This window comes from Bombus flavifrons, chromosome 14 (assembly GCF_040668555.2).
Source record: "Bombus flavifrons isolate JBK064 chromosome 14, iyBomFlav1_principal, whole genome shotgun sequence".
NCBI lineage: Eukaryota > Metazoa > Arthropoda > Insecta > Hymenoptera > Apidae > Bombus > Bombus flavifrons.
This window is the reverse complement of record NC_138455.1, coordinates 6,820,326-6,847,916: the sequence shown is the minus strand read 5'-3', so window position 1 is coordinate 6,847,916 and position 27,591 is coordinate 6,820,326. Positions and strand designations below refer to the sequence as shown.

The following is a 27,591-nucleotide window of genomic DNA, read 5'->3' as shown; positions in this document are numbered from 1 at the left end:
AGTAATGATAAAATCAGTAAACCCAAGTAGTAGTAAACCCAATACAAGAGCCGCAATATGTAACTGCTCAAGATGCGGTCGCAGAAAGGTCTAGAAATTGCCAGTCATGTTCGTAAGTTACTGGAGACGAGTAAAAGCAGGAAACGTTAAAACTTATCCGAGATTGAGAATTAGCAGAGATTCGGTATCAGTATTAATTTTAAGAGTATCGGATTAACAACTTTACGAATTGTTTATATTTGAGTAAGATACTCAGAATACCTGAAACTTTTGGAAGTTAGAAATTTTCTACGGATTCGTTGTTTGTATATATATATATTTAATTTGTGTATATATAATATATATATTTAGTTTGTATATAAATATTCTATAATATTTATTTATTTATTCCATTATATATTTCATAATAATCGAAGCAATAGATGCAGGAACGCTTGTAGATTTAAATTGTTTATACATCGAGTGTGAATCGTAAAACTTCTCAAAATTAAATTATTTTACAGATTTTCCATGAAAATTCTAGGGCTATGACGCATAATAATTGAAGCAACAGAATATTTGTGCATTGTCAATAACTTGTGAGATACTCAGGCTGCCTAAAACTTCTGGAAGTTAGGAATTTTCTACGAATTCGTTGTTTGTATTAATTCTAATAGCATCGAAGTTTAAAGCTTATCTACATATTTCTATAATATTTATTTATTTCCCATAATATATTTCATAATAATCGAAGCAATAGATGCAGGAACGTTTATTTATACACCGAGTGTGAATCATAAAACCTCTCAAAATGAAAATATTTTACAGATTTTCCATGAAGATTGACTCTAGGGCTATGAAAACTTGACACGTTTATGCTATAGTTATGACGCATAATAATTGAAGCAACAGAATATTTGTGCATTGTCAATAACTTGTGAGATACTCAGGCTGCCTAAAACTTCTGGAAGTTAGAAATTTTCTACGGATTCGTTGTTTGTATTAATTCCAATAGTATCGAAGTTTAAAGCTTATCTACATATTTCTATAATATTTATTTATTTATTCCATAATATATTTCATAATAATCGAAGCAATAGATTCAGGAACGCTTGTAGATTTAAATTGTTTATACATCGAGTGTGGATCGTGAAACTTTTCAAAATTAAAATATTTTATAGATTTTCCAGGAAGATTGATTTTAGGGCTATCAAAGTTTGGCACGTTTATGCTATAGCTATGACGCATAATAATTGAAGTAACAGATTCAAGAATATTTGTGCATTGTCAATAATTTGTGAGATACTCGGGAAGCTTGAAACTTGTGAAAACTAGGAAACTCCAAGAGATTTGTTTTCTCTACTAATTCCATGGCTGACGAAGCTTAACCAGATATCTGTTTCCATGATGAAAGTTACAGTAACGAATGCAGGAATACTTGCGGATTATCAATAATTTCTAGACTAAGTACAGATCTCAAAACTTTCCCAATTGAAACAAATTTGTACAGATTCGTCATCGGCATTAATCCCAAAGCTATCTAACGTTAACAGAACATCTATCTCTATGGTAGAAGTTGAAAAGTAACTCGTCGGTCATTTGTTAGTTTCTCGTGACTAATCGCAAAAGTGTAATAGGAGGTTTAAAAGTATTCAGCGTCTTCGTACAGCCAGTTTAGAAATTCGTTTCGAACGCTTCTATATATTTCGCAAAATTCTAATTCGTATTCTAAAGCAGTTACGAACATCCACTCAAATTGTGTACAGAAGTTTGCGAACGACTTTAGAAAATACTTATAGTCTGATTTAATCTTCTCCGATGCTTCAGTAAATCTGAAATCAATTATCAAAATCACTTTGCGTATCCCTCGGTCAAAAATTCCAAACAATTTCAAGAAACACTCGTCCCATAAATTCGCTCCCTTCCGATGCTTCTCTAATCGAATCCTAAATCCAACCAATAAATATCGCGCGTATTCTCTCGCCAGGAAACAGTTCCAGAGGCGATCAATCTATTCGATAGAAACATTAAGATCGCGTTATATCGATTAGAAGTAAATCAGAAGATCGGTGACGTTGCACAATCAAATCTCCGTTTATCCACTTCCTCGATACTTGCTCTAACCATTTCGGTTTACTCTTTTGGCCACTCTCGATGCAATGCCCTCGATCTTGGCGATCCAATGGCCAGCCACGGACGCCGGCAATAAGTTTGATTGGGCTAACAAATTGTCACGCTCGTCTCGAAGAGGAAGAGTCGACGTTCAGTCCACTTCTTCGTAATGGGTAATTGTGGTTGGCGCACTGGAATCGACCGGGTGCGTGTCCTAAGTAAATAATAAAATCGTTTCGCTACGGGCATACGTCAGTCTGTCGTGTGACACGCATTCGTTCGGACTCGCTCGTGTTGGTCGCTACGAGCGTCTGTCGATTTGAAATTCGTCCGCGATAGCGTTCAAACTTTTCTCATTTTCTTCCTCGTTCGTTCGGATAGAGTTATCAAGGTCAGAAGGATATTTCAGTCAGACTAACTATTATGTACATGTCATTTGTCGTGTAAACGCGTGAAATTCGATTACAAGAAGCAAAAGTTAAACCATCTACATCTGCAAAGAGATTATGTAACTCGTTATTAACACCGGCGTGATAAACTGTGAAATAAACGTATCGCGTACTTACGTTGCAAGCTCAACATCGCAGATCATGGTTATCTACGAGGACGTAATTTCTACTCGTCAAAATGAAAGTCTGTGAGGCTAACGTTGATATTCTCAGCTGCATCTGACGTAATTCTGTGGCGCGTGTATATTACTTTGTTTCTACGAGTTAATTTCTTTCTTTCGCCAGTTGTTACACGATAGAAGATCAAACAACCCTACGAGAGGATCGTTCCAATTGTTTCATCGCTTTTCATTGTTATAATAACACTGGTTCGTACTATACAAATTTGATTATTTCGTGTATAGTTCAAGATCGCGCTTCAAGGTATTAAAATTCGGCTAACTCGGATAACTCTTATCTTATCATGTTCCTAGAAATTACGGTTGTTCGTTTGACGTGGAATATGAATTTTCCCGGCGTAGCCGCGTTTTGTGAGTAATCTAACCGTTTAGCAAGCCCAGGGACTTGTTCCAAATGGAACTAGAGAACGGTAGAATTGAGTAGGATTTCGATTTGAAATGCGATCCACGTTATTGCTCTTACGACTGCATTCGTTTCTTCTACTTTTCTTATTTCTTTCTCCTTTTTTTTTTTCTTTTTCTTCTCTTGTCTTCTCGGGAGACTATTGATTTTTACTTTTTATTTGTTCGCGCGAGCGACGACGATTCCACGTATCGATGTTTTTAATGTCGTCATAAAGAGAGCTATTAACCTTGATGAGAAACGAAGTATATTTATAGGCTGTAATCCAAATGGACGTTTATTTCTCGCCGCAACAAATATATTTCGCGATACCTGACATTTGTCGTAAATTTTTCTTTCCACACTTTTAGTCGTTCGTAGGAAATGTTCATCGTGTTTGCCCAACCAAAGAAAGAACAGTCTGTGTTTTATCTACCGGAATATCGTCAGCGTTTGAGGTTACCGTGATAATGTGACATTTCAGCTTACTTAAACCAAAGAAGTAGCCCGAAGAAAGGAGTCTTTCCCTGCCAAAGAAAATCAAACGTAACATGAGTCTCTATCGAAGGATACATTTAGTCAAACATTGTGCATATTCAACGAAATTGTCAACGAGGATAGTCACGAGTTATCAAGAAACCGAATGTGATACCATACGTAATACACTGTGCGTAATCGCACAGATTAAGTTGGCTGAGATCGAGGAAAACCAAGTGAAACTTTTCGAACATTAAAAGAAATCAGCCGCAAACATCGAAGGATCCTCCAGATGAAATTTCGCAAATTATCCGCGTCCAGTCCCAAAATGGAATTGCTCTCGAGGCGATCGTCGAGCGACAGGATGTCGACCTTGAAGCGGTCGAGATCCTTTCGTGCATCGATAAAGCTCATGTCGAAGCTGCGAAACCACGCGAGTCTTCGTTTAAACTCTGGCTTTGATCTTTCCCCAGTACCACTGCGAGACACGAAGAAACGCCGAAACCAAACTTCCCTCGTAGAAGAGACCACGTGGCCAACGAAAAGCCTCGAAATTCCTCCAAACGATTCGTCAAAAGACTCGTCGAAAGACTCTGACAAGTCCCTCAACAGTTTCTCGACGTCTCCCAGCTTGGGACATTCGATTTCCTCGAGCGAGCTGGAGTCTCGTAAAATCACCAGGGACCTGAAGAGCAAGTTGTGCCTTACGGACAGAATAATGGGCAAGAGTCGCAAGGAGCAGGAGAAATCATCGAAGAGGAACAACGACGCCTCGTCCCCGAGAGTAAACCATATATTTCGTTGGAAGAGCAACGAGGAGACTTCGTCCGTGTCGAACGGAGAGAAAGAGAAGAGAAACCTTCTCTATGGTAGCCAGTTGTCCTACGAGAATCCTACTTTCCGGCTGGACAGTTCCTTGGACTCGTCCGTTTCCAGTTTCATGTTCGAACCTGAGCATTCTGATCACGTCGAAACGAAGGAAGAACGCTCCATCGAGAAGTCGTATCAGGATACTGGGTTAACGATAGTCGTAGATCCCGCCAGACCAACGGAAGATGAAACGAGGAAATCCGCCGAGGACAGAACCGTGTTCGACATGGAGGCGAATTTCGAGTGCAATAAGAACAATCGTCCCGTGTTCACTGTAACGAAAGCTAGGAGCTTGTCGGTGAACGACGTGATTTTACAAGACGAAGAGGCGGTGAGGAGTAGTTTGGCGTTGAACACGGTCGATGGGACGACGTTGTTCGACTGGCAAGCGGATGACCGCGGGATCGAGGCGACGGAAAAAGGGCGGAAGGATGGTGAGAAAGTTCGAAAGACCTCGGTTTGCTCATCCAAGTCCTGCAGGATCAGGACGGTGGATAATATCGCGAATTTTTGGACCAATGCTCGCGGTGGAAGCTTTCGTAGCAAGGTGACGGTGGGCAGGAAGAAGTCGATGAAAGACTCGAGGGATGCCGAGTCCATGGATAGGATTCTTGTCACGACCACTTCTGGATCAAGTATGGGCTATCAGGTTTTTTGAGAATTTGTCGAATTTCTTCCGCTAAATTGGCTCATATTTTAGAGAGCATTTAGAAGAGAATTTTTTTCTACCATACAAAATTTTAATATAATATTTTATATTAACGATTATTATATATTACTGTAATTAATGTAGATAGTCAGATTAATATATGATACTTGATATCGTATACTCGAGACACGTGTCTCCTTCGAATTCTTTAAATAAACTGGATCAATCCTTTCGGTCTGATCATATGTTATGAGAAACAGGGAATAAATAGGAATATTTTAGTGGAGAGTTATAATCAATACGATATTACGATTAATATAGACAGACGGATTGCATAATTTCACATACAAATTCAGTGAATAAACCCTCTTCGAATTCTTTAGGCAAATTGAATTATTTAGCTGAAGTGTCTGTTGATAAATCACAATGCCTACATAGGACACTCTACGATAGAATTATTGAGAGCAGGAATGGGCTAAGTCACACTTTCTCTGAATTTCTGCCAATCTATGATTGGCATGAATTTATTCCAAAGAAACGAAGGAATTCATTTTTTTAAATAAAACCAACTAACGTACCAACGTGAATCGTTGCACACCTACCTATTTTTAACAGCGAATTACTTCATTTTTTGAATATTGTTGTTAGTCCACTTTTACTCTCAATATAACATATGTTACTGCAATATCGTATTTATTAGGTCGATAAATATATTACGAAACAAGAGTAATTTTATCAATTTTCCACGTATATAGTGAAGCCAAGGGGAAGAGATTTCCTTGCAGACCGCTTATTGCAATTTATTTTTCTTTTCTAATTGCTTCATTTGACACTGCAGGCGAGAGAGAGGAGAAGAAAGCGAGGACGCGCGAATTCTTCAAAGGAATTTTAATTAGACGAAAATTACGCAATACGTAATAAGAAAGAATGAAATATTCGAATTTTCGCGAAGAACACTCTTCTCCTCTGTGTTTATCTCTGTACAAGAATGTTGAATTAACTGTATGTATATACTGCGTTAACACGAATAGAAACGAAATTCTGCTCTCCTTCGGATTATGTGACAGTTGGTCTGCACAATCAAATTACAGTCGTCAGGATTTTGTTATCTATTGGGTTAGCAACTAAGTGATTGCGGATTTTGTCATTACATGGTAATGACACTTAGTTGTCAACCCAATAGTTACACGAATGAAAATCCTTTTTTGCGTCCGTCGTCGTCCAGCCGTGTGCTTATTTATTTATCTCTGCACGCGGAAAGACTTTCCTTGCAATTTTTTCCTCTGGCGGATTGTCTTTATCCAGTTGCTTTGATTTGTGTTCACGCAGAGCTGTACTCTTTGCAAGGGATGGAGTTCCTGGAAGGTTTCGGCAAGAAAAAACAACAGCCAAATCAACAATCGAACAATATTTCGTCGGTGCACATCAATCCCCTAACGGCACAGTCTCTCAACATACACCTGCATGGTATCTTTGATTTTTTTTCTTCTTTATTTGCCATTCATTTCTTTAAGAAGTTCCTATTTTTTAAACATTTACAGCGATGAAGAAAAGTACTAGCATAAGTTAACTTGGAAGATTCTATAGTAATTAAAAACATATATATTCTTCTAATTAATCGTTTTATCGTTTCTAATTAATTTTGTAATGTAATTTGTAATATAATTACACTTTTTGTCCTGTGTTGGGTTTCTAAACAATTCCAGTGTCGATTTTACAAGAGAAATCTCACGTTTCGTTGAGATCAGTTATTAATTTTTACTAAACGTTTGTTTAACGTCTAATGAATTATGATGTACTTAAACTTCAACCTCCGAAGTGATATTTGATAAACAAATTAGATAAAGAATCGTACGTTTCATAGATTTATACGGAACTTTACATGTCCATACTTTTGTTCATCACTGTACAATTTCTTTTTTTGGTCAATTTTTATTCATTTATTTCTTAGAGTTCTCATCTATAGTATTTTCTTCGTTATTTTTATACATTTGATGTTTCTTACTTCGAAATGAATTAATAAGATATAACGAGCGTCTACCGGTTCGTTAAGGAACAATAAAAATTCCCAACGTTCTTTCCACAAGGAAAATTACTGTTTTCCTATGAACGGCAGTTTCAATTTATTCCTCGTTTTGATTTTTTCAGCCCTCTTCGCAGCCGTGGAACATGGCCATCTCGACAAAGCCAGAACGATTTTGGAGTCGACAGACGTGGATGTGAACAGGTGAGTTTCCGAATATTTTTCCGGCTTTTGATAGAATTTCATTTCGCCTCGAGTTGGAACATTTTCACGGTCCGTTTGGAAACGTTTTAATAATACATGCTTCACGTGCAATGAAGAATATACATTTCGAATGAAATTCTCACGCACAAGCGGAAAAACAAAAATGTAACACTTCGCAAATGGGAAAAATGTTGCCGATATAACGCGCTGGTTCGATGACTGAGGCAAAGAACCAGCCAACGATGGCACTCCACGTGATTCTGATGTAGGTTAATTGCAACTGTTAATTAATTTCGCCGGCAGCCCCAGAAAACAAGCCAATTAACATAGGATTGGACGATGGATCCTCTGAAACAGGCACCCGATTCCTATTCCCAAAGTTTATCGATTTTTTAAAGTCATTGTAGTTACCTGATAATTATTCTCTTTTGTGATTATTTATATCGTCTTAATCGTGGTTGATCATGTGTACAATTAATTAGAAACCTTTATAATCGTTATTTGGCCTGTGAATTATCTATGCAAATTAGTACTCTTGTGAGCATAATTGAGGAAAATAAACACGAACAAAGATGTTTTGCTACTGAGTTATATTATGACGAGTGTTCTAATTTAAACATTTTACATATTTTTGCATATTACGCCTGCGTTTCTCAATTCTTCAATTTTCCGTAAACAAATAGAAACTAGCGTTGTTAAAAGCTGATAAAGACGAATCAGTTTAAAGTAGGTCAGTTTTAGTCCTTGCAAATGTAGATACAGAGTGTAATCTATTTTTAACCGAAATGGAATAATATGTAAAAATATATGTGAAAATATTTTTATGAATATATTTTTGTAAACGTAACTAAAGAAATAGAATATAGGAAGAGATTTATTTCGTACTTCAAATATTTTGTTGATTTTCGTAGACCTACTATTATGCTCATTTTTAGATTTTCCATAAATGAAAAAGAAATTCGCCAATTAATTATATCTACTAGCAAATATGATGACTTTAATCTGCCTTCTCTAATGGTACACGACAAATTTTGAAGTAACACGTCCTATTAGATTTTCAGTTAAAATTGAAGACTATTATTTCGATGTAACTATAGATATTTTATTTTTCACAAATCATACCGCCAGAAGAGTAACAGGGAAATTTTCATTGATTTTCACATGGCTGGTCCGTTCGATTATTCGTGGAAATTATGGAACGAGAGAAATTTAGCGGAAAAATATTCAGGTCTGTTTCCCGAGACCTAACTTCTTTTCCTATCCTCGATAACAATTTACGATACAGGAAATGGATGGTCGATTCCATGTGGAAGAACGTATCCTGCCGAGAGCGAAAGATATCGTTCTCCTTGGATCGCAGTTAAGAATTTACGAGGAAAATTCGAGCTGCTCTATTTATGCTCTTTTTTCCGAAAAACAAAAACCTCTCTTTAGTTCTCGCTGCTCTAGCGTGGCGAAAGCTCGATTCGTTCAAGATAAAAAACGCGCGTTCCTGGCCCAAATGTTACTTTCTCGTGATAGAAATTTTTCGCTCACTTCGATCGAGAGATCTTCTGTTGAAATTATTTTTTATATTATAAATTTATTATAATTACAAAGTATATTACTATTAGCTTCTTCTTTTAATTTATTTATTTAGAGCTTCGTCCATGTCTCAGGATTATTAGCGCCTTATATTATGCGATATAAATATAAATATATATATATTTATGTTTTTTAAATTAGTTAGAAGAGCTTTGTGTCTTTTGAGAAACTGTAAGACACGTTTTAATACTTCCGTCTTGTTTAGGATCGGCTTATAGTTGCCTGGAATGTTACGTTGTTCCCTTTCGTTTTGAAATTTCAAGCACCCAATTAATAAGCGTTTTACAGTGATTCTTGTTTTTATTGCAAATATTACACCTTCCTTCTTTTGCGATTAAGCAAAAGTGGGTGAGCTTGTTCGACCTATTCTCAGTCTTTTATGAATATCGATTGATGTTTGCTGTCCAACGAATTTTCAGGTCTATTTTTGGAAAATATCATCTCGGACTAAATGGACGTCTATCGTCGTGTTTTCGTTTTCCCATGTCGAGTTCCGCAGTCATTCGATTTTATTTTCGATGATCGCTTTCATGTCATTGTGATATATTAGTTGTGACGTCGAATTGAATGTAAAGTCGGACTTGATCTGTCGCAACCGTGTTCTCAGTTTTGCAGTTTTACTTGCAAAAGTGTGCAACGTGTTACGTAATTTGGAAAAAAGGTAGAGGGTGCAGAGAAGGGAGAGAAAAGGAGGAAGAAAAAGAATAATGGAATAAAGGCGTAGATTTTTCTGAATTTATTAATATTTATTTTTATTTATATTTCGTATTTGCAACTGATATCATACAGTGGCGGATAACAGAGAGTTTAAAATTGATACACTATGAATTTTAGTAACTTTTGTACTAACAACTTCATATCATCATATTTGTAACGATCACCTATTCTATGATATACATGCGTGTTCGCTGTTTTCATTAAATTTTATATCCATTTCGTAAGATTATATTGTCTGTTTATGCTTCCTATTTTATAAACTTTCCTTTGTTTGCCAAATTGTATGTTTCACGAATCAAGCATTTAATATCATCAAGTAAGGTACACACCTTTACCCCACCTATCAATTATCCTTTTACATTTCATCCATAAAATTCACCTGTATTATACCAAACTAACTTCATCTATATTTCTTTGTAATTCTTTTTTTTTATCCTCTCTCACAAACTACGTCAGGCAACGATCTCTTATATTAAACCTACACGACGATGCTTTAACCAGACTGCGAATTTTTATGCATTTATAGGAAATTTGAAAGTGCAAAATTGCACTTTGCAAAATTGCGAGAATGCACGTAACATACAACAAATATGTAAAATATCCAAAGCACAGTGTTTGTCCGTAATGCTCGGTAAGTAAAACAGTTTCCTATTGAAATTCAACATTTTTACTTATATTCGCAAACATACGAATGCGCATAAAAATTCGCAGTCTAACTATAACAAAGTATAATATATAACGAAGAAACTTGACTTTTTCCATCAAATTTTGCTTTTGCACGTAAAATTCCTCGACTTGGTGAACCGCTAGACACGACGAAGACAATGTGAACATCTACGAGCAGTTGCTACCATAAACCACGATTCCTCGTAAAATTCTATTCGAATAAAATTCATTGGCACATCGATACACGGTTTGTTAGCCTATCGGTGGATCTTGATATAAGCAGAACGGGACAAAGTCGAGCCACGAGACAGTAAATTCCAATTTGCTCGGTGCCTTGTAGTACGTTAGCTCGCGTTAATTAGCGTTCGATGCAACGTCCGTTTGTCTAGGGCCCAGACAAACCCTTCGTACGCATTTCGACACGTTACACGGTTCCTACATTGTAATCGTATCGATCCGTAACATAAGGCTCGTTAGATATGTTGCAATCCCCGACGATAATTAGATTTAGTCGAGTAAATGGACACCATAGACGCAGATATTCCACAGCGAGCTTGCTGTGCGCGCTAATAACTATTCATCCGATATGTAATCTACTTAAGTCGAAAGTTACTTGGATGCAACGTTCCGTTGTCATACGTAACGCGTGTTAATTGTTCTTCCGTCCTTTGTTGCACAGCGTGTCGCAGAATTGGTATAATTGCAAATTGAAATTTCATCGTAGATTTTTATAGAATTTTATGGAAATTTAATATAGTGATACTCTGAAGTACCGGAGTCAAGTCCCTGTTATTCAAAGAACAATCCGGAGAGAACAAACAGGAGTTTGAAACTTTTTCTTCGACACGTACTTTCACAAGAAAAATAGTCCGAACGAAAAAGGATGAAACTTTGGTGATTCCTCGAACGAACAGGTCACTGTTCACATTTTTACCAAATTTAGTATTTTAAATTCTAATCAGTCGACATCGATTATACTTGAGTGATCTAAGCTTCAACATCTTATCGATATTAAACTTCGCGTCATTAGTCTTTGATATATTATTTGATAAAACATCGTATTTCATTTTCATGTAAAAAAAATAGATAGAATTACTTTCCTGACGAGTAGTAAAATTAACGTATGTGCCATTGTTGGCTGTTCTTCAAGCCTACAAAGTTTCATCCAAATTTCATTCAAATCAGAGCTTTCACGTAAGAACCGATAATATAAAAATACTTTCGAATGTTACATTTTTTAACGCCGGTAAATTGCTTCAAGTACTTAGAAATCGTTCATTACGAAATTTGGCAAATTGCAGAGAAAATTACTTAGCTCGATTCGAATATCCTTCTGATCTCATCTTACCACCCTGTACACGTATCGATTAACCTGTTCATCGGCTAGCTGTTTGCGACGAGTATACTCGTTATGAGGAAATGACAATATTTTGTGTTATGACGAGTATACTCGTCGTGCTTAAAAGATACTTACAATTCGCTGTTTAAATTGCAACTTGATAATTGCAGTAAATTGTAGTGACAAAGTTAAAAAATAAAAGAATCGTTTCGTTATAACATAATTCTATATTACATGACAGCCATAGATACTCTATGTTTGACGAGTATACTCGTCATTGCTCGCTTTTTGCGACATATTTCAGCTACACAATTTTCAAAGAGGTCGCGACAGCTAACTGGTTAAAGTAATGTGCAAGATGAATCGATCGCGAAAATGATGGAACGCAACGAGTGGAATGCGAAATGACAAACACGCATCGAACTTTCGATGCGTAATCGAATGATCGCGATCCGCGAGTCGACGTTTGCATTGCAATCGGTGTACATGCGTCGTAATCGTCGCTGAATGTCCATTCGCTGCCACGATAATCCGTTTATCCACTTCTTCTCTCTTTGTCCCAGTTTACTAATGGCAGTTCGCGAAAGCACGTTTATCCCGGAACGAAATTGATGCCGATTACCTCACGGAAATAAGCGTAACCGTTTATTTTCCGTTCGAACGCGGGCACATGGTATCCGCTGGAATTTTCCATGGATTTTGCGATTTATTCAATCTATGCGTGTATGTATATATATATATATATATATATATATATATATATATATATATATATATATATATATATTGCATACACACGACTACGATCACACGATGGAAATTCGTGTATTTTTCGTATTAGACTCTTTTTGCTACTTTCTTTTTTTCATTCAAAGGAAATCTCATCGATGAATCGTTAGATATGATAAATCATTTTAACGTGATTTCTGCAATGATCTGGCGTTAAATGGCAATTAATATTTTCTCAGGAGTAACGTCGGTGTGAATTGAATTCTTTCAGCGTGAACAGCGACGGCCTGTCACCCCTGGATGTTGCGGTGCTCAGCAACAATAGGCCGCTTGCAAAAATGCTGGTCGCGTTCGGCGCACAGGAGGGTAACCAGTGTAAGTACACAGGAATTCAATTGGAAATTTCGTTTGTTACGTTTATCCAGCTCTCGATCAGCGCGAAATTTCCTTTAACACCCTTCAACTTTCAATCTTCAACAGCGTTGTATTCTACGAAGTATGGTTTAACGATAACATTGCCATTTCTTAGTTTAATTTAATTTAATTTCAAATTGTATATTTTTTTTTCTTCTTTTTTTTTTATTTGGATGAATTTTACGAGTAAATTTTTCTGGCGTGGTACTATGTCGTGTTTAATAAGTATTTATCGTGTGTTTGATTTTAGTTGAATCTAGTGCTTAAATCTAAAGGGTAATGTCAAGGACGTGTCAAGAAATTGAGTAACTAGCGGGCTTTGGTGGTTATTAACTCTTATGTTATATCTATTACTGAATTTGCATATTTCTTCTTTGAATGTGGGTATCTTGAGATCGCGATGTATTGTTTCGTTGGTAATATATCATGGTGCATCTATCAAGGATCTTAGAGTTTTCGATTGGAATCGTTGAAGAATTTCTATGTTGGAATTACTTGTTGTTCCCCATAGTTGGATTCCATAGGTCCAGACAGGTTTTAATATGGCCTCATATAGTATTATTTTACTTTACGTGCTTAAGTTGGAACGTCTGCCAACGAAGCAGTAGAATTTTTTTAATAAATTGTATATTTATCGTTATTTCTTTTGCTCGTTTAACTGGTAAAAAATCGGTTTCTCAATTTTTGTTAATATAAGAATTTGCAAGAACGAAGATTTATTTATTTACGAAGTTTATTTTATTAAACTCTCGCGTCACTTGGCTACAAAAGTACATAATATTTACTATGTGTTAATATCGTTCAAGTTTTATTTCATTTGATTATCATTAGACTATGAACATTTTTTACTTGAACGTTTTATCGTGAAATTGTATTACGTGAAACTGTTTCAGGTTCCAGCAAAGGAGAATCGAAAAAGGGAATCTGTAATTCAGTAATAAATTTCATAATTTAATAATATAATTATCTCTTCTTATAACAGAAGTTTTGCTCGGTTATGAGAAAGAGAGAGAAAGTTTTTGATCTTTAAAGGCCATCACACGCTGAAGTTTTTCTCTTAGGTTTTCCATCTAATGTTTCTTATCAGTATCATCTAGTAATAGCGAAACACTTAATTCCACTTCTTAATTTTTAATCTAAAAAAGATGTAACGAGACGAACTCTCTGGCTCGTGATAGCCTTTAAGGGTTGGGAACTTCTCCTCTCATAGTTGATGATAGCTTCTCGCATGATAGCCTTTAAGGATTAAAAACTTCTCCTCTCATAACCGAGCGGTGCTCCTGTTATACGCGAGATAGGAATTATAAACTTCATAAGTAAAGGACTTAGAAATTTTCTTCGTCGATTCCTTCATCCATGGGGGAAAGATCGGGGCAGAGGGCAAAAATGTGCAGAAAATGAGAAACTTCGCAAAGATTCTTCAAAAATTTACAGCGTTTGCGGAGTAGTTTGTTTTGTTGAATCAAATCGATGTTCTTTCGCGAAAAACCTCGATGCAGACGGTTTCGGTGTGGAAAAGCAGGTAAATTGAAGCCCTCTTGATAGGTGGCCTCTGTTTCGGAAAACAATGCGCTTGCAAATTTCTCGTTTGTATGGTCAGAGTAAAAAAAAAGTACAGAGAAGTTTGATGAATGGCAGGAAACCCTAAAATCTTCTTATTTTCCACCCTCGAGATAATTTGTTGATAGCTTCAGTTGGTTCACGGCTACAGGGAACACGATCCGAAAAATATATAGTTCAATGTGAAAGTTCACTCGTGTACGTGGCGAACGACCAAATTCGAAAAGATTGCACGATGGATTCATAGTGACCTAAAAGTTGGAGAGGAATTAAAGAGAGGGAAAAAAAAACGTAGCGATTTTTAGTGATGAAAAAAAAGAGAGGGGGAGGAATAGCCGAACAGGATAGAATTCCTATTAGTATTGCGCAGTCTGTAATAAAAATGCAGTCGAGCTTTATTGCGTTTCGACCGCGATGGAACAAAAAATATAACGAGAATTCGAGGCTTGTGAAAAGGAGCGAAGAAACTTTCCACCGAGCCTTTCTCCTCATCTGCCAATTTACAAGTGTAATCGCAAGCGTAGAATCTCGCTCCGCTGATAATTAAACTCTACAACCTTTCCTCTCTTCTTTCGCTTTTCGACGAAAATTAATGTGATATCGCCCTTACGATACCGCTTTTCCATTTTAATCTAATCTTCCAAGGATAATCTCCGAAATACTCGTACAATCGGTTACTATCTGATCGTCTATCGTCTATTGTATCGTGACAAAGATGTTACTTTCAATAATATGTTTGGTATTCAATATTGTATGAATTGCAAAAACGATAGATAACGTTTCATTAGACCTGTCAAAAGGAAGAGACAAAAAGATAGAAATAAAACTTTCAATTAAAATTTGAAATATTGCAACAGGCGCGTTAGCTCTCAAAATATGTCTGCTTTCAAGTTCTCTATTAATTAAATTGAAACATATGTACAGAGAAGCGATACAATTATTTATTGTTAGTCATATGAAAAGGCAGAGGCGACGAGATGCAAGATAAAATTTCAATTAAAATTTGAAATATTACAACAGATATATTAGCTTCGGCAATATCTCCATGTTTCAAATATTTTATTAATTAAATTGAAACATGTGTTGAAGAAGATTGAAGAAGTACTCTTTATTAGTGGTATTGAAAAGAGGAGATAAAAGGATGATTAAAATAATTTCAATAACACGTTTGGTATTCAATTTTGTATGAATTGTGAAAATAATAGATACACTTCATTAGATTTGTTAAAAGGAAGGGACAAAAAGATACTAATTAAATTATGAAATATTGCAGCAAGCGTGTTAGCTCCAAAAATACGTCTGCTTTCAAATTTTCTATTAATTAAACTGAAACATACGTTCAAAGAAATAATATAATTCATTAGGCGTGAGAAAAGCAAGAGGTGACGTGATACAAAATAAAATTTCAATTAAAGTGAACTCTAACAATGTCTTTGATTTTAAATTTTCTGTTAATTAAATTGAAACATATGTTCAAAGAAATAACACCATTCATTAGTATACACATTAAAAGAAAGAGGCGCCAAGATACAAGATAAAATTTCAATTAAAATTTAAAATATCGTAACAAATATATTGGCTTGAGCAACATTTCTGGTCTCGATATACATACACATGTTAAAGTATGCTTACATCGAATTTTCTACCCGTGTTCGTTTACTCTTTGTTATTCCTTAATTTCTAGCGTAATTCACTCTCGCCAAAGTTAATATTCGCCGATTAAAGTTTCAATTGAAACGGTTAAGCGAATCTGATGTATTTATGCAAGACAAGTAATCTTCCTTACGAGAGCGAAATTACTTTTATAATGGAATTCCATCGCTTTATGCCACGTTTTACACGTTCTACAATGTAATACTCGTTTGTTTACTTCGGAGATTTTAATGATGTAACGCTGTTACCAACCTGATTTATGCTGGCATTAAAGTCTCTTGAATTAAAATCTCCACTTTTCTCGGACGAGTCTGTTTTATTTAAAGTGAAAGCGTGATGTAATCTTCAACGAAAAAAAATCAAGATTCTTTTTTATTATATAATGTGAAATGTCGTCTTGGTTTCTTCCTAACAGTTTTATTAATTTAGCTTCGATTCTGTAGACCAATTTCTTCTATCTTCTACTCGTAAAAATCAAAAATTTGCCATTGGTCTTTCTCGAACATTTATCAATCGAAATCTACGCTTTAGAAAACACTTTCGAATACACTTGACCTCTTGAAAGTTAAAGATCTGTCTTCGTTTTTTCTCAAAAGATTTGTATTAATCGAAATGTGTAAATAATACTTTGGAAAAATTTCTGCGAGTGCACTTAATCTCTTACAAAAATGAAAAACTTGTCATGGTTTTTCGCCAAATTTCTAAACTTAAATTTAATTCGTTCGAAACATTTCTTTCAATTATTTCTTCACATTTCGTCATTTAGAAACTAGAGACTCGTTTCTCCTGGTCCTTTTATCTTGGTCTTCGTCTCGTTAGTTTAGATCAAATTTTTTAGAGAATTCTTTTTCAACAGAAATAGCCATACCGTAACAAGCTCAGTTTATGAATGAGGGGAAATAAAAATTATTTCGTCATCGATATCTTAATCTCTCGTTACTGTCAGAAACCACATGGAAAGTTGTAAAATGACCCGATCAGAGATAAAGTCCCTCGGCAGAAAGTGAAAATCGATATCCGATGTGGACACAATTGTGGCTGAACGATCGCGACGTAACCGTCTGTCCCGGATGCAAACCACCGCAGATTTTACATTCATAAACACCGGGTACGAGTTGAATCGGCTCAATTAGCCGGATGATTTTTGCACTATTCTCCGCTCACAAACCACGTTGATTCGTGCAATTGACTCCATTACACGTTTCCTCGATAGTCCACTCTTGAATTTCGTCTACCAATTTTTTTTATTTCTCCTTTTTTTTTTCTCTTTCGTAATTTTTCCGCTGGTCTACGGAGAGTTAAATTGTTTCCTAACAAAGTCCATTCGTGACGTTTGAAAAATTGGCCTTCTCTGCTAGAAATTTTTTTTTTTTTTTTTTTTTTTTGTTATGGTTCTCATTTTGTTTCGTAATTTGCGAAATTGTGAGTTCGTGAAATTCGAAGATGCAAATAAGGAATTTTTATATTCACTCTTTTTTTTTTTTTTTTAAGAATATCAGTTGATGTAAGCATAGTGGGATGGATGATTATGTAAAGAAATCTTATAGAGTTTTAGTATCAAAGGAGAGATTCTCCTAGTTCTGGTTTTATAAAATTGTCTTTCATAAATTATAAAAGCCTGTCTTGGTTCTCTTCTGAACTTCGATTTAATTCTCCAGAGACGTTTCTACAGGGATACTTAAACTCTCAAAAATTGAAAACTTATCTTTCATTTCTCCGCAATTTTCTTTGGTCTTTCTCGAACTTCCTTTGATATTGAACTTTCACAAGGAATCTTTTTGATTCTGTTTGCGCAGTCAAATCTCCAGAGTCCCTGGGCAGTCACTTGGCTTCGTTGCTGTTGGAGGCTGAACACAGAGTTCAAGAACTCGGCGGCAGCACTTCCGGCAGCGGTGGGACTACCCTCCTGGAACCACCAAGCAGTCATAGATCAAGTTTTTCGTCGCAGCACAACAATCTCACGGGATGCGGCGGTAGCGCGGAGGACAAGCAACTCGCTTTGTGGGAAAGAAGAGCTAGAGCGCTTAGAAAAATGTTGCTTGGATTCGATCAAGCGAGTAAGTCATACACAAGTATCATTTTGATTTTATATTTTTTAACGCGACTAAAAAAAAAAAAAAAGAAAAGGAAAGGAAAATAGAATTTAAGTAAAATTTTGCTTTACTTGCTAAATATTATAAGAATTACTCTACTTTAGATATTTTAGATACTTTTGTAAATTGTATGCATTCTGTAAGATTTTTACACAATTAAACTTTCCAAAAATGCATAAACAGTAGCGGCTAATACGAGAGTAGAAAATTTTTAAATAAAATTGACAATACTAATCTATTTCAGGGCCACCAGACATGCCATTTTTGGTCGCAGTGGACGTCACAGGAACAAATTCTGTAACAGTGAGGTTTCAAGAGCCAGATTCCCATGATTCTCCAATCTGCACAAAATTTAAAGTCCAATGGAGTATCAAAGAAGATTTCTCGGTGGTCTGTGGTGAGAGAGAGGTGCTAGATATGAAACAAAGGGAATGCAGGATTGACGATCTGATTCAGGGACAGAAGTATTATTTTCGAGCAGCTGCTGGCAATTTGAAGGGCTACAGCAGGTTCAGGAACTCGACTCCCGCCCACGTAACACCTAGCAGTACGATCATTTTTTTATTTTTTTATTTTTTTTTTTTTTTTTCTATAGAATGCATGAATGAAGAAATGAAAGAAATTTTTTTCTATAGAATGAATGAAGAGCGTATGCAGAAGGTTATTTTTGTTAATTTCCTGACCTTTATGCCACTTGGCTGAAAAATAGTGTCTCAGTATGAAATAATTAGAAATAATCTAATAGATTCAAAGATATAAATCTTAGTATAAGTTTCGAAGAATAAACGAATATGTTTAATTGTTATGTTAGTTTAATCGATATTAGTCTGCATAAATAATGTTCAATATTGATATTTTTTAAATGTTCAAGAAAGAAAGAAAAATACATATTTGCTCTGCAAATGTTGAATTTTAAAACTGTCCTTCTATAAAAGGTAGGACATGTAACTTGTCATTTGTCTTTTACATATAAAACATCGAGTAACACAGATGGAAAGTACAGAACGAAATCGATCTGGAATCTGATCCACATTTAGCTCGCGCCTGGATTTCGCTCGATTGCATTCGAATCGAGTTAAATTTAGAATTTGCATTGCACACGTACCGGTCGTTTGGTTTATCGGAGTTTTTAAAACTCGAAGTGAAGACACGTGACTATTGTTCCAGGCTGGAGAGACATCGATGGCAGAGTGCCAAGGTTTGCCGGCCGATTGGAGCAGCTGAATACTTTATTCACGGATATCAGGCGCCCAGAGTACACTCAAGAAACGCCTGCCGTGCAGAGGCGTAATCACAAGAAGAAGACAACGATAAAACAGCTCTTCTCGGCCACCAGCAAGTTTCAGAAGAATCTAAGACGCGGCGTCTTTCTCGCTTGTTTACTCTATCATGAAGATAAAATATTGGTAACGAACGAGGATTTCTTACCTGTGATCGAAGTCGACGAGACTTACCCTAGCTGTATTTATAACGACTTCCATTGGCTGATGAAAGTGGGCTGCACTTGGGACGATGTTAAAATTCTCCGTCAAAATATGGAGAAAAGTCACAGCAGTTCAACGAATCACTTCAGGATAAAGCTTTTACAGGCTGCTGCACAAATGCAGGTTTGTTTCCTATTATATAAAATTATTAAACATTTGTTAAAGATTAAAATGAATTACAGACTGATGAATAATTTTTGGTCATTGGTTCTTATAGGCAGCGCTGTGTATACAAGACATTGGTCAGTTGTACCATAAACCCATTAGAGACGTTCAAGGCACCCTGGTTTTCTCCACAGTGAATTACGTAAAATCCCCGAAGTTGATCTCAGTGTTGAATAGCAGATGGTTGCCACTCAGCAAAGTCACGAAGAAAGTCATTATTCACGAAGATAGTAACGTAGCGGATATTTTAATAGCCAGTATACAGGAACAGATGACTTACCACCAAGTTAGCAGTATCAAGCTTTCAAAGGGGCTTTATCTTGGTTATCTGAAGATGCAGAGCAGCGTCGATCTTATACAAGTCGTGGTACCCGCAAAATCACCTAATGTTTTGCCTCATTGTAAGATCCGTGATAACCCACACGTCTCTGCGTAAGTATTGAGTCGACGAAAATAATACCTTCATACGTATCATTGCGGATTTATTAATCATTGTTATTTATACTTCCATAGCGAGGAGTGGGATTATCTGAAAAGGATAACCCGCATTCACGCATCAGACGCGTCGGTCAAGGACTGTGAAGAGAAAGAAAACGTAACAAACGAGGCCCAAGGTACAGAACAGCAGAAATTGTTCGTCGACCTGGTCGCTGCTACAGCAAGGCGATTGTTCAATTACATGGAAATCAGTCCTGAAGACTCTTTGCTCCATCGACTTTACGACGCCGAAGTTATCGATCTGACTCACGATGTGTCCTTTTTGATCGCTGTGCCTCCTGCAGAAACCGCCTGTTGCGTGCCTGGAACTAGAGAAATCCTTCTTCAACGTGGTGATCTTCTCTCGTTGCCCATCCAAGTATTCGAGATGGTTCACTTAAATACTTATCAGAAGGATGTGATCAACAGATATTCAAGACTAAGTTGCATTCTTGAACTCGATACGGCGCAAGCTCAGTACAACCACAGAGAAGCCTTCAGTTCTCTGGAGTTAAGCGTGGCGAAGGATAAGTTGGCCAGGCTGCAAGATCTACAGACTCAAGTAAACACCGTGTGGAAAGGAGCCAGGTGGCTCATAGACGTGATCACGTTCGCTAGAGATCGCGGTTCTTCGCAGCAGAGCGTAAGTTGAACTGACCAATCCTGTGATCTGTGTAAAATTATTTAAAATCCAAGTATATCGCATTAGACAACTCTATAATTCATAACTACAGGGTTCGTCACAAACAGTTGGAATTTCAATGAAGCACCTGCTCAGCCTCGACCGAAACAGAAGCAACAGCAACAGCCTAAAGAGAAGTTTGCTCCAATTACCGCCACGCGATCCGAAGCTGGTGAAATCTAGTCCAGGTCGAGGCAGCTGGCCAGGACCTAACATGTCCAATTCTTCCTCAAATCTGCTCACAACGGAGTTCAGTAAAAGCGAACAACAATTGCCCAGTGGCCAGTATATTCGCAAGGGCAGCAACACTTCAAATGTGTCGGCCGGCTCAGAGCCTGCAAAGTCTACGGTACCCATGAGCAGCCCCAGCAATCTAAGCAACGCGACCAGCGTTGGCAGCAACAATCATCTGGTACCATTACAGAACACCAGGTTACCGCCTTCCAAATCCGAGGACACTCTGATCCTAACGAAATACAAACACAGTCCCAGAAATAGGTCAGCTACGATCACATCCGCGTCGGCCAGCACCAGTCCTTTACTCAGCATAAAACCTATGATCTATGGTGGCTCGCTCCTAAGCGTGTCAACAGCCATGACAAACACGACGAGTCTGTTAAGTGTCAGCAACACCAATTCCGACAGTTTGCATTCGCTAAGTAGCGACGAGTATTCGACGCCTAACTCGAGTGTCTGCATAAAGAGTGGACATACGAAGAGCAAATCGACCAAGCCCACTGCTAGCGTCGCGGCCACGGCCACTGGTTCCTTGGAAAGTCAACTGGAGGAGGAGAAAGACGAAGCAACGTTAATGCCTGCTCCTCTGCCGGGCATTCTTCAGGTAATATTTGTCAAGTTCCAAGTATCAATTTTTCAAGTAGAAATTAGAATTTACATGGAGGAAAAGTCAATATATAATGAAATAACAGGATTGGGATCCTGTGTAGTTAAATATTGTGACAGAAATCACCACGGAAGATTATTCTTTTCTGAAAAGAATCGTGTTCGTCTTATCGTTAGTTACAACATGATCATTGCTTCATTCTCAAGATTCACGGGGGATTACAATTACGAACAACGATCGTAATAATCTTGGGAGCAGCTAGTACAATTTGTCACGGTTGTTTCCTATTAGCCAAGGAATTATTCCTTGCGCAAGCTTCCTTAAAGTAACACTTATTCCAATTCTAAACCGCAAAAGCTTATTATTACCTATTGGGAAACTACTCATTGAGTTTAAATAATATTTTTCCTTGTAGGGAACACAAGTCTAACCTGATTGTAGTTAAAAACAGCTCACTTGGTCTTCTAGTGCAGACCGATGTAGCAGACATATGAGTAAGCCGTCACACACCGCTAAGTTTCAGTGCTTGTCTCGCTCAGATGCGCTTTCCAGATTACGCTTTTCGTGTATTATATCGATCTAGCAGAGCATGAAATTTCGTCCGAGCTTTCAACTTAACGTAACACGATTGTTTCCATGTTAATCTAGGTATAATTTTTCTAACGATAAATAAAAATCTTTGATCTGAATGCGTGCTGCATATCTCTTTATCTATGTCATTTTAAATCGTTACTACCATTAGGTAAGCAATCTTTTTCTTCTTTTTTTTTTCTCTCTTTCAAATGTTTTCAACACTAACGTTTACTTAATTTACTATTCGTCGTTAACAACAGCCAGATGCATCGAGCAACGTGCTGTCACTGCGCTGCCACCTAAATGTCATTGCATATGCTGATTTTACAGCAGACAATTTGTATCTGTACAGTCTATAAATTACCTAACGGCATCGTCTGACCATAGACCCGGTATTTTTGCAGGTTTACGCGGCCTACGAAACCGGCCTGGCTTCCGGAACCAGTCTCAAGTTACACGTTACTCCGAGGACCACGGCCAGAGAAGTTGTGAATCTAGTTGTGAAGCAGCTGAACATGGCGGTAGTGTTAAAGGGTCAAGAAGGGCCCATTTACACGGCTGACGAGTTGCCGAATTTTTGCTTGGTGGCTGTGATCGGTGCCAGAGAGCGTTGCTTGAGAGATGACTTCAAGTTGTTGCAGCTTCAGAATCCTTGGAAAAAGGGCAGGTTGTACGTGAGGCAGAAACAAGACGTCCTTGCAGCCCTTGAGCACAGCAGCAAGCACACCGCGTATTTATAGCATAAGTAACGAAAGGGAAGATGACAGAAACAGATTGTGATTAGATAGAAAGTACGTCGAGAAGGGAAAAAAATAATTCCTGTCGCGGTTCACGATGTCTACCAATGTAAGAAATGCTGCGTCTCATTAATAATTGGCGATAGAAGCCAAAGATCATTTAGTATAATGCGTTCTGTGTCTCGTAGTAATTCGAGATTAAATAGACGTTATAGACATTTTTCTGTTTCTCCACTGTATCTTTCTTGTTCGTTTTAATACAGAATAAATGACGTAGATTTCCAGTCGCCTCACGAGACGCAGAATGCATTAAGATGTACATAAAATAAACGCTTGGCTACACGAGAAATTTTCAATTGTATCTCTCGAGGCTCTAACTAAATTACACGTAATTAAGTAGGGAAGTGAAAGGGAAGAACGACGATCGTCTGAAAGAATGTGAATTTAAAATTGCGTTTAGGCGAACCGGAGTACATTCCAAACGAGTTTTCGATCCGACTGCTGTAATTTTGCGCTGATGGACTAGATAGCGTTCCAAGGGAATGGATAATACTCAAGGTATATTATACTGTTATATTTTAGGTACCGATCTCAGTGTTTTACTCGATATACACGCGTCACCGGTTATAAACGAGTCACATGCTTAAGAAATCTCATTGTTGTCCCAATTGTATTCGACGTGTCCAAGCTACGCGCAAGATACATCTTTTCTTATTCTTATTCCCAACTTTCTTTATCTTCCAAAAGATTACCCAATTTCGATAAGAAATCTTGGACACGTAGAATGAACTGAGAGCACGAACTTTTCGAGATAGAAGAAGTTTTATATTTATATTTTTAAATCCACCTAATCACCCAAGGATTTATTTCAGCAAGTAGTTCTGCTTGACTGAGCCTTTGTCACCAGGTTCAGGAGAAATACGATCCTCGAAACGATTTCTTCTCTATGAATCGGTTTCTTCGATCTGTTAATATTGCATTGTTTTACTACGAAGCGATTTCTATCCATTAATTTTTTCTTGTTTGCAAATAATGAGAACAATGAAAGCGCCCTGAACATTCGAAGAGAATCAGACACTCAAAGTTCTTGGAAGATTGCGACTAGAGCAGATTACTATTACGCATTAAAATATAGTAGAAGAAACGTGATCCAGATAAAAGAGGCTTATAGACTGTTGCGTAGAAATAAAAGAAAGAGTATTACTATGGCTATTAAGATTTTTATTCTCGTCAAGACCGCAGTTATTTTATTACATTATAATTGTGTTCGCTGTTTTTCGTGTTCTTCAAACTTATTTTCTGTTTTAGAGTATTTCCTGTTTGTAGAATTTTTATATCATCGAACGAACATTGTACGTCGTTTGCTTCTTTATTGCTACTTCGTCGGAGAAGAAGAGCGTGTCGAGATCGATTTCGAGCTGTTGACGATCTTGTTAGAATTCCAGGCACTCGAGGACTTCCTAATAAGCGACCTAGACGACGCGTTGGTGATAAATATGGTGCAGAGTGGAAAATGTAAAAAAATACACCCTAATCATACGATACCGCTGTCCGACACTTCGTGTAGTATACAATGTTTTAAGATTCTAAGGCGATACGTCTTCTTAAATTTCTGTCAATGATTGAATTTTAAAACTACGACTTGAGTATTCTACAAGAAATGTTATAAATCTCTCAATTTTCGTTATATGATAATTAGTGTAAGAAAAGTTGACATCGCTATTGGAGATCCGTCCTTTATCTTTCGTAAACGAAACTTGAAAATTCGATTTGCTTCGGGTTCAAACAATAAAACAGTGGTATCGTGCGCCGAGGGGCCACCTAAGTTTAAACGAAAATATACAATGCAGATATTTTTTTATCGAGAAAATAAAAGAATGGTAGCGAGTTGGAGGAAGGGATGAAAAAGAGATTTTTACTATATTTTACCAGAATGCGTACTCGCTCGACGAGGAACGCGAACGGTACGCATTTCCAACAGAAATACGGAAATCTGTCTGTGTGTCGATATCAACAGATGTGACTAACCAAGAGGAAGAGGTGCGTGATGAAGAATGTCAGTAGGCAAAGAATGGTGGGAAAAAGATCTTAACAAAACGCTAGAAAATTTATTAGCTCTACCTGACTATTTATCGATGTTGAGTGTAAAATAATCATTAGCAGTTAAGTGTTACTGTGGGAGGAAAACGAATTTTAAGACTCGAGAAGCCCTGGTTTTCCTCTCAGACAGCAGTTCCAAAAAAATAAAACAAAGAAATAAAAAAAAACGCAAGATGAAAGAACTACTTGTAAATATTCAAAGAAATCTATGTATGTATAAAATATAAATGAAAATTATCGAAGAAATTGAAGTCGATTATTTTTCACCAAATCGAGCTTTTATTTTAGAGGAGCTATTTCAACTACAGAAACCTGAACAGCAACGATTTAAAATCCACAAAATAGAACACTAAAAGAAGTCGATCGAAATTATGGCCTAGCTCGAAATAATTTTGGAAATAGATCGAGTAAATTGTATTTACGTTTCTTTCGCCCTTGGTAAAATTCATTCGATTACGTTAGAGCTCGTATATTTTATTTCATTAGCCAGAACGAGTCGTAACTCTCGAGGTGAGGCAAAATGAACCCGGACCCTCACGACCGACAGTCCCGCTGACCCACTTCCGTCTTGTTTCTCGTCTCATCTTGCTCTGCCACCTACTCCTTATTTATCCCCCACCTGGTGTAATTGTGCACTCTGGTCTTCCGGCTAGTTCCCAAGAGATCTGTGGTAATGAAAAACTGCCAGGGCATCGCCTCCGAGGAACGGTGCCCCCTCGTAGGTCAGGCAACTTATTCTCAACAGCCGGCATCGATATCCTGGCATTTTAATAACTGTCAGTGCCGTGACTACGATAAATTTGCATACAGATGTAACGAAGGTAATTTAGAAAATTATCAACGAATATCGGGACTTGGATATTCAAACACTAAATGCACACATACTTTAACACGATCGCTGTACAAACACAACTAGCATCTCCGTTATTGAACTGCTGTCAATTAAAACTTGCCAGAGTCAGATATTTTGATATCTGCGATCCGCTTGCAGATATAGCACTCTTGTATTGCAAGATCGATTGAAGAGAGACAGAAGTCTGAGAGATGAACATCGCCATGATTAATCACAATCGCAATCTATCGCAATTGCACGCTAGACAGCGACTACTAGGTGACTGAAATCACAGGGGAAGATGGTAAACGATTTGGCTCCGATTTAGATGAAACTTTCTACGCTTGAAGAACACCCAAAAATATTGTAGGCGCTTATTTGTTTCACTCAGACCTCCGTCCTAATCTTCGCTCAAACTTCCGTCAATATCTTTGTCCTAAGCTTGAGTCGTGGCTTGGGTGAAGATTTGGGTATAGGTTTTGGTACAAGTTTGGATCGTGACTTGAGTGGAGATTAGGATGGAGCTTTGGTTGACAGAAATTCTTATCTACAATGTTCGGCTGCTCGCCAGGCCTACAAAGTTCCATCCGAATGGGAACCGGACCGTTCACGACCTGTCCTTCTCAGTACCGTATGCACGCTCTACCGGAGAAGTTCACTGTTGGAGTTCGCATAATCGCATCAACAATACAGCGTTATTCGCTCTGAGTCAATGCCTTTATCCACTATGTTCCTTGCGTCATCGCGATCGACGAACATCTTCAAAAGACTCATCAAATATTTTGGGACAATTTTTTGAAACATTAAAATGAATCTCATTCTGGAATAATGGATACTTTAATCATCATGAGTATAGTAAATAACAATTTTTAAGAGTATCAAACTTTCAAGGTTTACTGAAAATTCAGCAAGCATAGTTCATTAATTTGATTGAGTAACGATCATCGAAGAAATGTGAGCTGGAAATATTGGAATAAAATAGCGAAGGAGTAGGATAAATGTGAAAAGGGTGTAAAATTTGGAAGTTACGTCGCTGCAATGCCCGTAAATTTGCTTTTGTGGGTGCATATACAGTTAATAGTCATTGTCAGCAGGACAGAACCGCACGAGGAGATTGGTTGACCCGCAGTCCGGATTCGCCCTCGGCTGACCCCGTTGTTAACTGACCCACTGACGATATTGATAGCGGGATACCACGGTGCTCGGTTAGCATCGGTCTCTCGCGTTCGTTCTTCGCGTTACTCTATCCCTGAAACGGCGTTGAAAAAATGTCTGTTAATTTCCATCCGCCTGCAAAGCCAACTAAAGTCATTCCAAAAATTATACATTATAGTTCAACTAATTATACATTATATATCCGTCTGCGTATAATACAATCGTTCGAAATTGTCAATTCACGAGTCAGATGCTCGTAGAAAAGCAACTTTAAGAATCGAAGATTCCTATATAATTTTCAACGTGGTTTAATAATTATATATTCGAATCGAAGCATAATTATAATTATCAGTATATTTGGATTATTTGATTATTTCATATCCTCAAATTGAAAATGAGATATGAACGAACCGCGGAAATATTACACGCTTCGCTTGGAAAGCACAAACTTTTTCGGAATCCG

The 27,591-nt window shown here is 37.2% G+C and overlaps 1 protein-coding gene across 12 annotated transcripts in view; it reads left to right on the top strand.

Moving 5' to 3' along the window:
- Positions 1-25,383, top strand: part of wake (ankyrin repeat and fibronectin type III domain containing protein wide awake) — a 204,317-nt gene extending 178,934 nt beyond the window's left edge. For 5 of the 12 annotated variants that reach the window (XM_069127201.1, XM_069127199.1, XM_069127200.1 and 2 more), the window contains 10 exons: positions 6,427-6,564; positions 7,246-7,324; positions 12,631-12,734; positions 17,783-18,043; positions 18,324-18,626; positions 19,247-19,686; positions 19,781-20,160; positions 20,242-20,848; positions 20,940-21,728; positions 22,709-25,383. In XM_069127201.1, coding sequence (XP_068983302.1) covers positions 6,427-6,564; positions 7,246-7,324; positions 12,631-12,734; positions 17,783-18,043; positions 18,324-18,626; positions 19,247-19,686; positions 19,781-20,160; positions 20,242-20,848; positions 20,940-21,728; positions 22,709-23,044 — 3,437 coding nt within the window. In that variant the 3' untranslated portion in view covers positions 23,045-25,383. Of the gene's footprint in view, positions 1-2,340; positions 2,909-2,977; positions 5,084-6,426; positions 6,565-7,245; positions 7,325-12,630; positions 12,735-17,782; positions 18,044-18,323; positions 18,627-19,246; positions 19,687-19,780; positions 20,161-20,241; positions 20,849-20,939; positions 21,729-22,146; positions 22,226-22,708 lie in introns of those variants that run through there. The other 7 variants (XM_069127197.1, XM_069127195.1, XM_069127194.1 and 4 more) reach the window with 7 other exon arrangements.
- Positions 25,384-27,591: the final 2,208 nt, after the last annotated feature.